Source organism: Schistocerca serialis, chromosome 7, assembly GCF_023864345.2.
Source record: "Schistocerca serialis cubense isolate TAMUIC-IGC-003099 chromosome 7, iqSchSeri2.2, whole genome shotgun sequence".
Taxonomy (NCBI): Eukaryota; Metazoa; Arthropoda; class Insecta; order Orthoptera; family Acrididae; genus Schistocerca; species Schistocerca serialis.
In genome coordinates this window covers 169996844-170013137 of record NC_064644.1, presented here as the reverse complement: position 1 = coordinate 170013137, position 16294 = coordinate 169996844, and the positions used below count along the sequence as shown (strand labels likewise).

Here is a 16294-nt window from a genome sequence, read left to right as displayed (position 1 = left end):
TGTTTTGTTAAATATATGTTATTTCCAGAAACGTAAGAGTCTGTAGAGATGGACATCAAAAACCTATCAATCAAGACCTATCCTGCACAGTACGCGACTTAATTAGAAATCGGGCTTTATTAATAAGCATGTGTAGACGTTTTATACTAGGCCAGTGACAGAACTCTAAATAACCAACAGGTGTGTGTCTCATCATAATGATAAAAGTGGCATAACTATAAAAAAGATAGCCCTTGCGGTTAATGTTAGCAGAAACAAGAACACCATTTGAGTCTGGTGTTATATCCATTCTCGTTAGTGCCGATAAATTTGTCTGTCTTAATAATGTTTCATTGTTGTTTCATTGTTGTTGTTAATAATGTTTCATTGTTGTTTCTTGATTTATGGAAAACATTACATTTGACGTCGTGTCAATTTTGTAGCAAGATTCCGGTGACGTAGATGTAAGGAATTAATTACACGGTGGAACCAAGACCAACAGGAATATGCTGCAAACTGGGAGAAATGAATTCGTCTCCATAATTTTGAACTGGAAGGTAGCTCGTAGCTACTCTAACATCTGTAAAACTTGTAAGACTAAAAAAGAATGGACATTTTTAAGTCATCATCCTTTCGATTGATGCTGGCAACCATCTGTTCCTAACACGTGGAGATCTTGCCATCTCTCAATTTTAACTTTAGGTCTTTTTCAAATTGTTACAGCAAACTGAGGGGGGAAAGGAATTGGGAATACTGGAATGGGAATTACGTTTCGACACTTTCCTTATAATCAATGGCATGTATATACACTATATGGCTATATATACAGGGTGTTACAAAAAGGTATAGTCAAACTTTCAGGAAACATTCCTCACACACAAAGAAAGAAAATATGTTATGTGGACATGCGTCCGGAAACGCTTACTTTCCATGTTAGAGCTCATTTTATTACTTCTCTCCAAATCACATTAGTCATGGAATGGAAACATACAGCGACAGAACGTACCAGCGTGACTTCAAACACTTTGTTACAGGAAATGTTCAAAATGTCCTCCGTTAGCGAGGATACATGCATCCAGCCTCTGTCGCATGGAATCCCTGATGCGCTGATGCAGCCCTGGAGAATGGCGTATTGTATCACAGCCGTCCACAATACGAACACGAAGAGTCTCTACATTTGATACCGGGGTTGCGTAGACAAGAGCTTTTAAATGCCCCCATAAATGAAAGTCAAGAGGGTTGAGGTCAGGAGAGCGTGGAGGCCATGGAATTGGTCCGCCTCTACCAATCCATCGGTCACCGAATCTGTTCTGTTGTTGAGAAGCGTAAGAACACTTCGACTGAAATTTTCAGGAGCTCCATCGTGCATGAACCACATGTCGTGTCGTACTTTTAAAGGCACATGTTCTAGCAGCACAGGTAGAGTATCCCGTATGAAATCATGATAACGTGCTCCATTGAGCGTAGGTGGACGAAACTAAAATGAGCTCTAACATGGAAATTAAGCGTTTCCGGACACATGTCGACATAACGTCTTTTCTTTATTTGTGTGTGAGGAATGTTTCCTGAAAGTTTGGCCGTACCTTTTTGTAACACCCTACATATATATATATATATATATATATATATATATATATATATATATATATATATATATGTGTGTGTGTGTGTGTGTGTGTGTGTGTGTGTGCTCTAGCAAGATGAACTTTACTATTATATGGGATCTTATTTTATTTACTGTTTTTCATCAGTCTTCTCTCAGGTTTGTTGTGACCCGCCACGATGTCCGCTTCTGTCTCTTCATCTCAGAACTGCAGCTACATTCAGCGTCCTCAGTGGTCATATAGTTGATAAGTATTTTAGAATAAAACATTCCTTCCTACAGCTGCAATCACTGGACAAGATTTACCGTTCTCTGCCTGCGGATCACATTCATTTGCGGGTCACTGCGAAATAGCGAGGTTTTTGCACATTCTCGTCTGTTCTGTTGATTTCAAGCACGTGTTAAGAAATACAAGACGCATGGAGATCAATGGAGAGGGAAATAACAGATAATTAGAAATGGAAGGGAAAATTAAGTAAAAAAGTAAAGGCTAGAATTTTTTTGAATTTTTTGTTTATTTGCAGTAACGCACGCGCTGCGAAGACCGCGGCCGGAGAGAGACCATGGATCGACAGTCCACCTGAAACACAAAATACCAAAGAATATGTCTGTAGTTCGGAGAACTATACTGTTCTCTTACATTGCACGTAACACCTGTGAGTCGGTTCTATAACCAAGTGCGACTTAATTCCTCTCCAGTACAAGACAATGTTGCATACAAAATGCAGTAAATGCAACTAGAAGAGAATACGTTCGGATGAGAAAATACTGAAGGCTATTTAGTGACCTCTGAAAGAGACAGAGAATGGAGAATGCTGAAATATGTCGATATTTTGTCAGATGTTTGACATTCTTACTGTCAACTGAAACTGAAACTCTAATGGGAATCAACAAGTGTGACAGTCTGAAAATATGAAGAATATCGAATTTTGCGGCAAAGTAGAACCACTGTTTGTATTTGTCATGCAGTGATTTTTGTAGACCATTTCCCTTATGGTCACAATGAGTTTAAGTCTTACATCTAGGTGTGGTATTAAAAACAACCAGTCTCTTAACAACTGGTTTGTGTTAAGGGAATAAAGTTACCAGTTTTGTTACTATTTTAAATGTGTAAGTTGGTTTTCAGAACTTTTCCTAGTTACATATTTTGGATACTGTTTTACGGAACATGTCTTGTGATAGCACTTTACCTTATTCTATAATCCTATTCTTGTTATATCATCTCGTTTCTTGTGGCAGCTAGCGTTTTCTCCCTAGAATGGATTCGTTTCTGAGATATCAACAAGTGCTAAGTGTGGCTCTGCATGGTGTGGTGCTGCCTAACCGACATATAGCTCCCCCCCCCCCCATTCTGACTCTGTACCCTCCACATCTTAATTCAGGGCAACATCAGCAGACTCCCTCTCCCAAATTTTGGAATCCATCGTGAAATACATTATTCCCACTCGACTTGAATCAGTCCTTTTGACCAGATGATTTTTATTACACAATAATAAACATTTTTTCTCTTCACCTCTTCGCTGTTTATCAATATTATATTCCATGTACAACACCTGCATGCTATTTCTACGAAACATCGCACTTTCTAAATAGATTCAGTGCATACAAATCCCCCCACCCAAAACGTTGTCGTATGTTGTATCCAATCACACAAGCAGACCTCCAATAAAGCGTCATTTAACATAATCTTTCCTAATATTCGCTTGCGAAATTTTACTCATTCATTTACAGACCAGAGTTTCCGACCTGAAAACTCATTTGCCCTTCTCCATCAATTTATTTTTCAGAATGGTTGTGTCACCAACACGTAATCACCATGCACGTAAAATTTCTCTATAGAGTCCTCTGGTGCCATTTCTCTGTTGTATCTAGAGATACATCCAATTTTTATTTACGATGTATGGCTGGAATCGACCTAATGAAGGAACGTCTTACACGATGTTCAGTGTGAAAGGGAAACGGATAACTATTTCAAACAAAATGTTGTCTAAAATGTATTTTTATGTGCCCACTAAATCGAGAAGCATCAAATTCGTCTGGTAGGACACTCCGTCCAATGATATTTACTCACGGTGACAGGAAAACACAAAAAAAGTCCACTGTAGCGTCACAAATCGGCTTCAATGTGGAACCGCGTTGTTATCACGGCTCCATCATAAAGGCCTATAGCACGTCATGCCCCAGGAGCAGTTCTTATTTGATACGGACGCATATTTACAAAATATAAAATACTTGTGCTACGTAACGGTTAGTTATTTCTGCTGTGAAACACACCTACGTTGTCGAAGCCACTATCAAGAAAGGATGAGTTCAGTTTGATACCATAGTACACTCTGCTATCCATTAAACCTAGCCGGCGGCGGTGGCCGTGCGGTTCTGGCGCTGCAGTCTGAAACCGTGAGGCTGCTACGGTCGCAGGTTCGAATCCTGCCTCGGGCATGGGTGTGTGTGATGTCCTTAGGTTAGTTAGGTTTAAGTAGTTCTAAGTTCTAGGGGACTTATGACCTAAGATGTTGAGTCCCATAGTGCTCAGAGCCATTTGTACCATTTGAACCATTAAACCTATTTTTTGTGTGTATTGACTATCAAGCAGCGTAATTAATGTCTTTTCTAACCAAATTTAAGAGAGAGAATAGTGGAAATCATACTTTTTTTCGGATGTTTTCGCTTCGCTCAAACAAGATTCCGTTCGAATTTTACCAGCCAAATGAAGAGTGGGAAATGGACAAACGGAGTATCAAATTAACCAGTGCGAGGTCTTGACTTGAAAACATTTTTAATTGCTTGAAAGTAATCAGTGTAACTAAGAAAAAGCTAACTTGTAATACGTCGGAAAATTGAAATACTTGACGAACAGCTACGTAAATGGCTCTAAGCACTATGGGACTTAACATCTGAGGTCATCAGCCCCTAGAGTTAGAACTACTTAAACCTAACTAACCTAAGAACATCACACACATCCATGCCCGAGGGACGATTCGAACCTGCGACCGTAGCAGCAGCGCGGTTGCGGACTGAAGCGCCTAGAACCGCTCGGTCACACCGCCCGGCGCTACGTAAATGAGGAGACAAAAAGTTCATATCTTCAAGGTGTAGTATTTTAAGTAACAAAAGTTGCATCAGTGTATCAGTGTGATATTTGATTTCTAAAACGGTTTCCTTCGAATCAGGTACTAAATTTGGGACATTTCGAGAACAGCAGATACTAGGAAGACAAATGAGATGTCAAACAGTTTATCTTTTCAAGGCCTGTCTATTTTGGGCACAGAAAGTTATATTGGTGTGTTACTTAACTGCCAAAATTTGCTTCCTGATAATCAAGTACTAAATCCAGGCCGTTTAGATAACAAAAGACGCTAGGAAAGCAAATAAGGTGTCAATAAGAAAACGCTTTGCAAACAAATCTTGGAAAAAAGGAATGCTTGGAAAAGCGGTCAAATTTTCTGTGACATGGTTTGCCTAGAAGTAATAAATAAAACGTTCGAAGTGCTTTTGAATAATGACCGAAATCCTGTACAGCAAACGAGGTGTGTCAAATGTTTCTCTATTCTATTTTCTTTCTTACTTTTAGACTAATCATTTCACAAACATTTGACCGATTTTTTAATTTCTTAATTTTCTAATATTCTACTTGTGCTTGTTAGTTACTTACATGATTCATATATCTCTGAACGATGTTAATCAGTTCACAGGATACGCATACATGATTAGTTTCAGTAGCTGGCTACATACTAGCAGTTTTCAAGTTTCTAAATGGCATACTGCACTAATTCAACGTTAATCAACATATTTTAGACATACTAATGTATCTACAATAAAACTGGTTTTCTTAGAGGCAATCAGTTTTTAAATAAAAATTCGTCCACGGAATAGAAGGAGTTGTCCAGAAGAAATAATTTTATGATTAAATTTGCGTTACTACGTATCAGAAACTTGATATATATGGCAAGTAACTTCTGCTGTTGTAGTTGGGAATATCGCAATTCTTCTCAAATTGAGATGGATTTCTCACGTCGAATTTCATCAAGTGAAAGTGCAGTTAAATGCCAAATTCCCTGAATGGCAAATTTCCTTAAAATAAACTGTTTTTATAAAGGAATGTATTGTTAGTATTAACTTTTGTTTGAGAATAGATCTACTGCGAGGCTATTGCAAGCATTTACTATTGCCTGAATAAATATTTACGAGGGCTGTCCAGAAAATAAGTTACGATCAGTCGCGAAATGGAAACGACTATGAAAATCCGATAAAGCTTTGCAAAGATGTGTTGGGCAGTGTCTCAGTGTGACTCTAGGTAGAATTATGTCGCTCTTTTCATTCCTGAGCTCTTAGTGAGCGCGGAAAGATGTTATAGAAAATAGTGTCTCCCGCCAAGTACGAGGGCCTGGTGAGAATTTTCCCCTGAAGCTATGCAACCAACATTACGTAACTGTCGTGCGGTTTCTTCTTCTAGACAATTCTCAGCCTCATTCTGCAGGGGCAATGAAGATGTTCCTGCACCGTTTCAATTGGAAATGTTTGGTTACCCACAATACAGCCCGTAATTGTCTCCTACTGAGTTTCATCTCTGCTCAAACGAACCGCTGGCGATGAAGACAACATTTTGACACAGACAACGAGCTTTAGGCCAGCGTAGAGAATTGGCGGAAAGCACTGGCGGCTGCCTTCTATGATGAGGGTATTGGAAAGTTGGTACAACGCTACGACGAATGTCTGAGTCAGAACGGCGACTACGTAGAGAAGTAGCTGAAAGGTGTAGCTAACTGTTACAAATGAAACATTTCTGATTTTCACTGTGATTTTCATTTCGCGATCAATCGTAACTTACTTTCTGGACAGCCCTCGTATAATGCATGTCCCATTGTTATAATTACTTCCTTCTTTACTGCATATACACCGAAAGTATTATCGCACATAAGATCAGTGAAAGAAAATGAGCAAAGGCACTTAACTTAATTAGCTCCATATTCTCAAAGTTAACAACTATTCTTAGAGCAAAAAAGCTTAGAACAAAGTTTCTTACCTTTTTACGTCTAATCAATATTTATCGCCAAAAATTCAATTATTTGCCTTGTTTATTACTTTCTGCTCCTGTACCACCTGTATTCATTGTAATGTACAACATGCTTAGAAATTATTGAACGTTTTAATATGGCTCTATATCTTCATCTACGTTGAACAAAACTACGCGAGCCTGGCATCATGTTATCTTCTTCCAAACAGTTTCGCAGTCGGGTTCTGTGCTAACCTCATCAAATACTACCGTGTTGTTAAAAATACAGTTACAAATACACCCACATCTTCGGCGTCCACCTTACGCTTCCGATATAACTGCAATTGTAATTTAAAATTTCATTGCTATTAACAGCTGCTGATAGGAGGTTTCCATTACTAGCGTTTATAAGGACTTTACCAAGGAGGCTCTTCAGTTAACTAATACTCTATTAACATTCTTTTTCTTCTATCTGCCAATACGAATACTATTCTTTGTAATGAATAGAGTTCATATTTTTCCTCTCGGAAATCGGAGCATATTATCAGGTCTCTGGAGGGTTTTCTCTATCTTAAAAGGCCCGTTCTTTTCAAAACACTTACTCTGTTACCCTAGTAGCTGCTTCCTACACGTGTTGTACGCATGACCTATTAAAAGGGGTAATACGTTTCTCTACCACATAGCAGAGGTCGAGAACTCCTCACCGCAGATCGCCACTGAGTTGCCTGAATCTGTTATTTGAGCGCCTGATTCGGCTCCAAAACAGAGGACTGCAGTTGGATCTGGGAACGATGCTGAGATATGCTAGCTCTACTTCCATCGCAGGTGCAAGGCTAGCTAAGTTGGCCAATGCAGTTCGCCATCTACAGGTACAGAGGATAGCCTCTAAACTCAAGCGGTAGGCATCATCCCTACCAACATTTGCTACTACCTGCAGCCAGCTGCACCAGTTACGCTCAATAGCTGTTGACAGTAGCCTTGGACGAGATCCCCTGGAAGGCAAACAGAATGGACACTGACCTTCCTCCCGAACTGCCACCTATTTCCCAATGAGGCTCCTTTTCCCGCATAACGTTGGAGTTCTCAGTGACCATGACACCCAACCTCTTCTCTTGTCCAGGCCTTCACAACGATCAGCCCCAGTCACAACAGACGAGGCGTCCAGAGGGTGAGATGTAGTTTCAGCAGTGGACAAGACCTCAGACCTATTTTTAAGGTGTAAGGGACAGCCGTGTGGCCACTGTCCACTTTCGTCTTCTGGCCAGAGATTCATGACCCCACCACTGTCCGCCATCCACACTCAGGTGAACGCATATTGGCCATGTCGACCATATCGGAAGGCACTGCGTTATCAGCAGACGATATAAGCACGAGAAGTACCAAAAGTTTCGTCTCGGGTGTCTCGAAGCCACCCCAGATCATCACAGCTATCTCAAGCCCGTCAAACATGTCCAGCACAGTTTCCAACAGTTCCTGGACAATAGCCAGTTTCATTTGCATCCGTCCACAAGACTCACAGACCCCCTCCATCTTTAATCTACGTTCTTATTTACAGAGAGTACATAATGTATTTCCTCTCGAGCTTAAAAAAGAAACTCGTAGAATCGCAAATACTCTGCATCGTCGATTATGGTGATCCTATCCACCAAGGACTTTCATATGAGATCTGACTTCGGCAAGGACTTGTGTATGATACATTTGTGATGCACGCTATTTCGACTAATTACCTCTGCCTATCAACGGTCATCATGGCTATGTACTGATAAGAGTAGAAATTATCGTACCCAGCGTTTGCTTCATTGAATTCTCAATCATTGCACTACTTTCTATTTATTTCAACCTTTACAGTACTAGCTGAACAACACAGCCGAAATATTTGTTCCCAACAAAGTAAAATCCCCTCTGTACCACCACACATTGCCTTGTTATCTAAATCATTTTCTGTGTAAGGAACCCGACATTGGAACAATCTTCCTCAAAATATTAGAGACATTAAAATTGATTCAGACTTCAAAATTCAGTTAATGACCCACCTTCTACTACAATAGCTATCTCTTCTTGCAGCTCACTCTCGTCAAACCTCCGTCCCCCACCACTTTTCTCTCCACTCGTCTACAGAGTTCTCTATTGAAATTCTCCCCTTTTCTATCAAAAACTGTCACGTTCACTTCAGTGTTCTCCTCTTCCACCATCTCTTACACTTCTAGTAACAAACAAGGCTCCAAAAGTGCTAAACTAATAATATAATTCTTAATGCCTCCATTATTTCATCGTTATTATTATTTCTATTAACAAGGCAAATTATTATTACTGTGATTGTTCTGTAGTATTTTTTGTATGTGTTGTTCCTGGTCAGATGCAAGACAGTGTCTTGAGGACCTAATGTGTTCAGGCTAAATAAACAATAAATAAATAAATATAATCCTAAACCAAGCAGGCGCCTGATGCAGTCTGATATCACTATGCTACAACGTCAGCGCACTCAATACAGAAAAGTTACTAAACACTAGTCATCACAGTTAAACACAAATGCACTCTTCACTACTTCGCAGAAGCATGTGACAACGAAGGATAAACTAAATGCTGTATAAAAACAGATACTTCTGAGGCAACTGAGGGCTGCACTCGATTCGACGCCTCGATCTCTACTCGTGCAAATGTGAATGAACTGTGTGTTTCCAAAATTTGAAGCAAGGCTAAGGTAAATTTGGAAAAGGTATAATGCTTCAAGGAGAAGAATTGAAAACTTTGACGTTTAATGTGGTGTCACCGCCAGACACCACACTTGCTAGGTGGTAGTTTTAAATCGGCCGTGGTCCATTAGTACATGTCGGACCCGCGTGTCGCCACTGTGTGATCGCAGACCGAGCGCCACCACAAGGCAGGTCTCGAGATACGGGATAGCACTCGCCCCAGTTGTACGGACGACGTAGCTAGCGACTACACTGACGAAGCCTCGCTCCTTTGCCGAGCAGATAGAATAGCCTTCAGCTAAGTCCATCGCTACGACCTAGCAAGGCGCCATTAGTAACATTGCATGTACCTAAAGAGTCTCACTTGTATCGCCACAATCTCCAGATGTACCAACAGGATGGATTAAAGTTAAGTATTCCAGAAGCTACGTACTTTTCTTTATAGCATTCATTACGTATCCTGTTTCAGACCTCACGCCCATCTGCGTGAGCGTAGCGCGTGCCTTTCGGCTTCCTCTCATTGTGTCTAGGCTGTCTTGTCTAGACACAACATTTAATATATGGTATCGTAATTATCTGAGGCAGAAAGGACTTGGAAGATGTTGAGTGGAATGGATAATGTACTGAAAAGAGATTATAAGATGAGCATCATCAAAAGTACAATAACACTAATGGAATGTAGACAAATTAAATGAAGCAATGCTGAGGGAATTAGATTAGGAGGTGAGACACTAAAAGTGATGATGGCTGAAATAACGAGGATATAGCATGCAGATTGACTGCACCACAAAAGACATTTCTGGAAAACAAGAATTTCTTAACATTGGACATACAACGAGGTGACAAAAATCATGGGACAGCGGCATGCACTTGTACAGATGGCGGTAGTATCTCGCACAAGAGGTATGAAAGGGCAGTGCTGGAGCTATCATTTGTACTCAGGTGAGTCTTGTGGAAAGGTTTCCGAAATGATTATTGCCACACGACGGCAATTAGCAGACTTTGGAACGCGGAATGGTAGTTGCAGCTAGACGCACGGGAAATCCATTTTCGGAAATCGTCAGGGAGTTCAATGTTTCGTGGTTGACAGTGTCAAGTGTGTCTGGTAGAATACCACATTTTAGCCAGTGCCTCTCACCAGGGACAACGCAGTGGCCGACGGTCTTCCCTTTGTGACCGAGAGCAGCGGTGTTTGCGTAGAGTTGTTAGTCCTAACATACAGCGTGAAATAACCGCAGAAATCATAGTGGGACGCATGACGAACTCATCCGTTAGGACAATACGGCCAAATTTGGCGTTAATTTGCTATGGCAACAGACGACCGACGCGATTACCTTTTCTAACGGCACGACATCGACTGCAGCGCCTCTCGTGGGCTTGAGACCATATCGGCGGGACCCTAGAGGACTGGAAAACCGTGGCCTGGTCATAACAGTCCCGATTTACGTTGGTAAGAGCTGATAGTATGGTTGGAGTGTGCACAAACCCCACGAAGCCATGGATCCAAGCTGACAACAATGGACTGGGTTCTCTGTCAGACTGAACCGATCATTGACTGGAAATTGTTATGTTCGGCTACATGGAGAATATCCGCGTTCATTCATGGACTTCCTGTTCCCATACAGCGATAGAACTTTTGTGGATGGCAATCCGTAATGTCACAGGGCCGCAGTAGGTTACGGTACACTTGTTCGCCCACTGCTTGAATACTGCTCACTGGTGTGGGATCCGTACCAGCTAGGGTTGATAGAGAAGATCCAACCGAGAGCAGCGCGCTTCGTTACAGGATCATTTAGTAATCGCGAAAGCGTAACGGAGATGATAGATAAACTCCAGTGGAAGACTCTGCAAGAGAGACGCTCAGTAGCTCGGTAGGGGCTTTTGTTGAAGTTTCGAAACATACCTTCACCGAGGAGTCAAGCAGCATACTGCTCCCTCCTGCGTATATCTCGCGAAGAGACTATGAGGATAAAAATCAGAGAGATTAGAGCCCACACTGAGGCATACCGACAATCTTTCTTTCCAAGAACAATACGAGACTGGAATAGAAGGGAGAACCGATAGAGGTACTCAAGGTACCCTCCGCCACACACCGTCAGGTGGCTTGCGGAGTATGGATGTAGATGTAGATTGGTTTGAAGAGTAATCTGGACAATTCAAGAGAATTATTTGGTCATCCTGATCGACTGACATGAACCCCATCGAAAATTTCTGGGACATAATCGAGAGGTCAGTTCGTGGGCAAAATCCTGCTCCTGCAACACTTTCGCAATTATAGACTGCTATAGCTGAAGCATGGTTCAATATTTCTGCAGGGAACTTCCATCGAGCCGGCCGTTGTGGCGGTTCTAGGCGCTTCAGTCCGGAACCGCGCTGCTGCTACGGTCGCAGGTTCGAATCCTGCCTTGGGCATGGATGTGTGTGACGTCCTTAGGTTAGTTAGGTTTAAGTAATTCTAAGTCTAGGGGACTGATGACCTCAGATGTTAAGTGCCATAGTGCTCAGAGCCATTTTTGAACTTTCATCGACTTGTTGAGTCCATGCCATGTCGAATTGTTGGACTACACAGGGTAAAAGGATGTCCAACAAGAAATAAAAAGTATCCCATGACTTTTTCACCTCAATGTAAATTTGAATGTTGAGAAGCCTTTTCTGGAGGTACTTGTCTGGACTGCAGCCATGTGCAGAATTAAAATGTGTATAATATCGTTATAGACAAGATGAAAATAGAAGCTGTATGAATGTAACGCTGCAGAAGGATGTTGAAGATTAGATGAATAGGTCGAATAATTAATGAAGAGGAATAGTTAGAATATGGTGAAAAGGAATATATTGCCTGACTTGACTAAAAGAAGGTTTAAATGGTTCAAATGGCTCTGAGCACTATGGGACTAAACTTCTGAGGTCATCAGTCCCCTAGAACCTAGAACTACTTAAACCTAACTAACCTAAGGACATCACACACATCCGTGCCCGAGGGAGGATTCGAACCTGCGACCGTAGCGGTCGCGCGGTTCCAGACTGTAGTGCCTAGAACCGCTCGGCCACCCCGGCCGGCGACTAAAAGAAGGGATCAGTTGATTGGACACATCCTGATGTGTCTAGGAACAGTCAGTAGGGTATCTGAGGGAAATATGGGTGGAAGCTGGGGGTGGAGGGATGAGGGTGGGCGAGGGAGGGGGGGGGGGTTGAAGTAAAAATTATAGATAGAACCAAGGCTGTACTGCTGTAAGCAGGATTTAAGCTGCGACAATTATCCAGATATCAAGAGAGTTATGTACGATAGACAAGTGTGGGGGCCGCACAAAATCAGTCTTGGGACTGAAGGTAATCACTGCAAGAAGAAAAAAACCAAGTCAACTGTTGCAGAACGTGTCAGTGGTTTTTCTGTAGGACAGAGCAGTGGATAGTTGCGTCAGTGGAGAAATCTTCGATATAACTTACTGGTGAACTGTTGCTGAAGACCCGGTCTTGAGAAGTGTAGCCAGCTGTAGGCGAGACAGTCGTGGTTGTGTTGACACGGATTTGCTCTTCCACCACGGTGCAAGGCTCTGCGTGCACCACGACACGCTAGTCTACACACTGGATACTCTTATTCGCCTTAGTTGTTGGAGCCGCAGCGGCAAGCGGTCTTCGGATTAGTCAGGAATCCCTCGATGCACATTTCAGTTGATGGCAGATGGTCGGCCGGTTAGCCCCTCAGCTACGATTTGGATACTTGTGCACCACCACAGCACTGCAGGCCAGGGAATGGTTCAGGACTGTATAGGACATAACTAGCGGTTTATGAAAGTGTACCCTGTCAAGGGGTGCCAGCTGAAGGCGAGACAGTCGCGGCTGGTGTTGACACGACATTTCTCTTCCACCACGGTGCAAGGATCGGCATGCACTACACGCATACCGCGACGCGTCATGTCTACAGACTGAGCACCGAGTGCGATGCAGGTCTGCCTGTCCCCTCACCCACCCTTGACAATATTTCCACTATGACCGAGATCTCGTTGGCCATATAACTGAGCAGACCTTCGCACCGGGACATACGAGATCTCAACCGAGCTGATGTGGTCAGACCGACCGAGACTTCAGGGCCTTGAAAAGGAGTAGGAGTTGGAGGAGGAGTTTTTGGAGCATGTTGGAACGGATACCGCGTGGTCCGCACTTCGTTTGCTCGGTGTTCGGAGCGACATGTGGGAGAGGACGTCCGTGGACTGGGTGAAGTGCGTTCTGATGTACTTGTTGGTGAGTAAAACCACGGAAAACCCCACCCGGCGGTACCCGGGAGCCGGACTGAGAGCACAGGAAACCGCACTGGCTCTCCCTTCCAGCACAGTGTACTCTCCTGTAGCGCGCGCGCCACTGCGTTCGAGGTGACACTGGATGATTGAGTGCGAGGAGAGGACAACTCGTCTCTATGGCCGATCAGGACCACAAAGGCATTCTTAGGGGAGGTAGCTCGAATGTCGCACAGGTCGACAGCTTTCAACATGGTTCTTCGAGCAGCTTTCCGTCTCCAGACTCGACGCCTGGCCGACAGTCATGGCCAGACCTCTTACATAAACTGAAGAGGACAGCTGCTAATACGACCGCCAGTATTACAACGAGAGGTACTATTGGAATGGGGGCAACTAACTGGATCTTTTGAACGATATCATCTTGTGAGTGTGGTGGAAGGCCTGCATTGGTAGCAGTGGTGGTAGTGGTGGTGGCGCCGGTGCCGGTATTTTTTGTGGCACTTGTTTGAACGTCGCAGTATACTCTGAGACGCGGCCAGTATTTGTGGAGGTCCTGGGTAACTTGACCACAAGGAAGAGCGTCATTGCCGCGTAGATCCAACCCACGCAGCTTCCGAAGACGCCTCAGCAGTTGTGGGTCGAAACTAGTGAGCCCACAGTTCCGCAGGGAGAGGTGTTTCAGCGACTGGCTGCGGAGGGCAACCAGCTGGATTTGTGGATTATCGTCCAGGACCAGCTTCTGCAGTTGGTCGTTGCAAGCGATGCTATCTTCATCAAAAGATTCCAGGCTGCAAAAGGAAAGAAAGAGTTTTTTTAGCTGACAATGAAAGAGAGCAGTCTAGGATATTGCGGCAGTAGTCAAAAGCGTGAGATTTCGTACGAATGCTATTTATAAATTAACCTCCGATTGCGTGTTAAATATACTCAAAGCTTCATCATATTAGCGTAGATGGAAAAGGTGACTTTGAAGATTCAAGTTGCTTCATTCAGTTCGCTGTGGCATTCGCCAGTGTGTAAGCTGCCAATGATTGAAGTGGACGGTTTTAACACTTGTCCCGACAGTTGCGAGGTATGTTCCGTCATTCGCTTCCCGCTGCAGAAAGAGTCAATACTACGGAGATTCGTCGTCAATTTTGTAGTGTGTAGGGCGCCGGCGTTTGATGGTTCCATGAGAGAGCACTGCAAAAAATTCAAGGCTCATCGCACAGATCTGCTTGATGATAGTAGTCGAGAAAGGCATTCACGGGTGACTAATGAACATACTGACGAAATTGTGCATGCGAGGCTAAGATTAACAGTTTCCGAAGTTTATTAAGATGTGCCTTAGATTTCGAGGAAAATCCTTTTCAACAGTATCACAGAGAGATTAGGTTAACACAAGTTTTCAGCACGGTGGGTACCAAAATGACTAAGCGATGTTCGCAAAACTAAAAGAATGGGTTCGGCTTTGATATTCTTTTAACCCTACGAGGAAGGGCAGCAGGAATTTCATAGCAGAATCGGGACTAGCGATGAGTCGTGGATGCAGTATATGAACTCTTTCTCCCGATAAGCCCAAAAAATTCAAGGAGACGCTGTCAAACTGAAAAAAGGTTTACAGTTTTTTTATCGTAATGTAACTTTGTCAACAGATTTCGTGAAAGTAACGCGTGAGAATACTGTGACGTCATAGGTTTGTTGCGACATACTTGCGAAACTTCTTAGGTCAAACCAAAACAAGCGGCGTACGATGATTGCCGAAGGAATTAAGCTGCTTCACGACAATGTGCGATCCTTACTGCGAACCAAATTAAAGGAAATCTCAGACTTCTTGGCTGGGATACTTTCCAACATCTGTTCTGTTGCCCTGACATAGCGCAAAGGGACTTTCATCTCCTCCCACGATGAAGACGCGGCATGCTACTCAGTACTTCACGATCGACTGTGAGGTCAAGGATGCTGTAAAGAACTGGCTGAAGCACCGGACGGCACCACCCTTGATGGAGGTATAATGAAGCTGGTGCCACGGTACGACAAATGTTTGAATTTGGATGGCAACTGTGTGGAGAGGTAATGTGAACATGTAAGTGCAGATTGCTTACAAAAAAGTTACCTGTTTTTTAAAGAGTCGATCGTAGGTTAATCCACGAATAATACTCATATAATGCGAAGGTAGACAGTACATGCGGTACCAAAGTTGCTCGTAACGTTTGACAATGCTAGCTTCATTCGTCCTTTAACTATCGAAATGTAGGCTCCTGATACCACTTTTGGAACGGTATCGTGCGTTTGGATAGCGAAACAGTCACGGTCCTGCGCTTTGCCAGAAAATGGGCTGGCCTGCCCAGTTTTCCTCTGGCACCTATTGAGTCTCTCTGTATGTCTGTATAAGACAGTTTTTCAATTTTATAAGTTTGGTAGTCATCTCCAGGATGAATACACGGATACGCTTTCCCAGCGCAGTAATTCATGATACACACCTGGAAAGACGACGTCGATTTTCATCTGATGACGGCATATGCCACCTGGGGGTTAGTAGATGTGCTGATAATGATTTCAACGTCGTCCGCTAACAGATATCGTAGTGGCATAGCTACGAGAGCGCCATCTGTGTCTGCGCTTTAATAGGGAGTGCTCACAGAAAGAAGGCTCATTGTGGTGCAAACGTATTGAGCCGTAGTAGTGTCCGGCTCTTCGAAAATCGCTCCAGGCGGAGTGCTTTCACCTCGCGTCTAGTGTTTGCGGTGGCGCTTTCGGTTTGGCGCGCTGTTTGGATCGCTACCGCCCTCTGGCGGGAGGTGCAGCAAGTGTACGG

At 43.2% G+C, this 16294-nt stretch overlaps 1 protein-coding gene across 1 annotated transcript in view; it reads right to left on the bottom strand.

Annotated features, from left to right (window-relative positions):
* Positions 1-2078: 2078 nt before the first annotated feature.
* LOC126412367 (leucine-rich repeat-containing protein 38-like) overlaps positions 2079-16294 on the bottom strand; it is a 44509-nt gene continuing 30293 nt past the window's right edge. Inside the window, exons 3-4 of the mRNA XM_050081934.1 lie at positions 12713-14288; positions 2079-2162 (exon numbers count right to left, since the gene is read on the bottom strand). Of these exons, the coding sequence (XP_049937891.1) occupies positions 13748-14288 (541 nt within the window). The 3' untranslated portion in view covers positions 2079-2162; positions 12713-13747. The remainder of the gene's footprint in view (positions 2163-12712; positions 14289-16294) is intronic.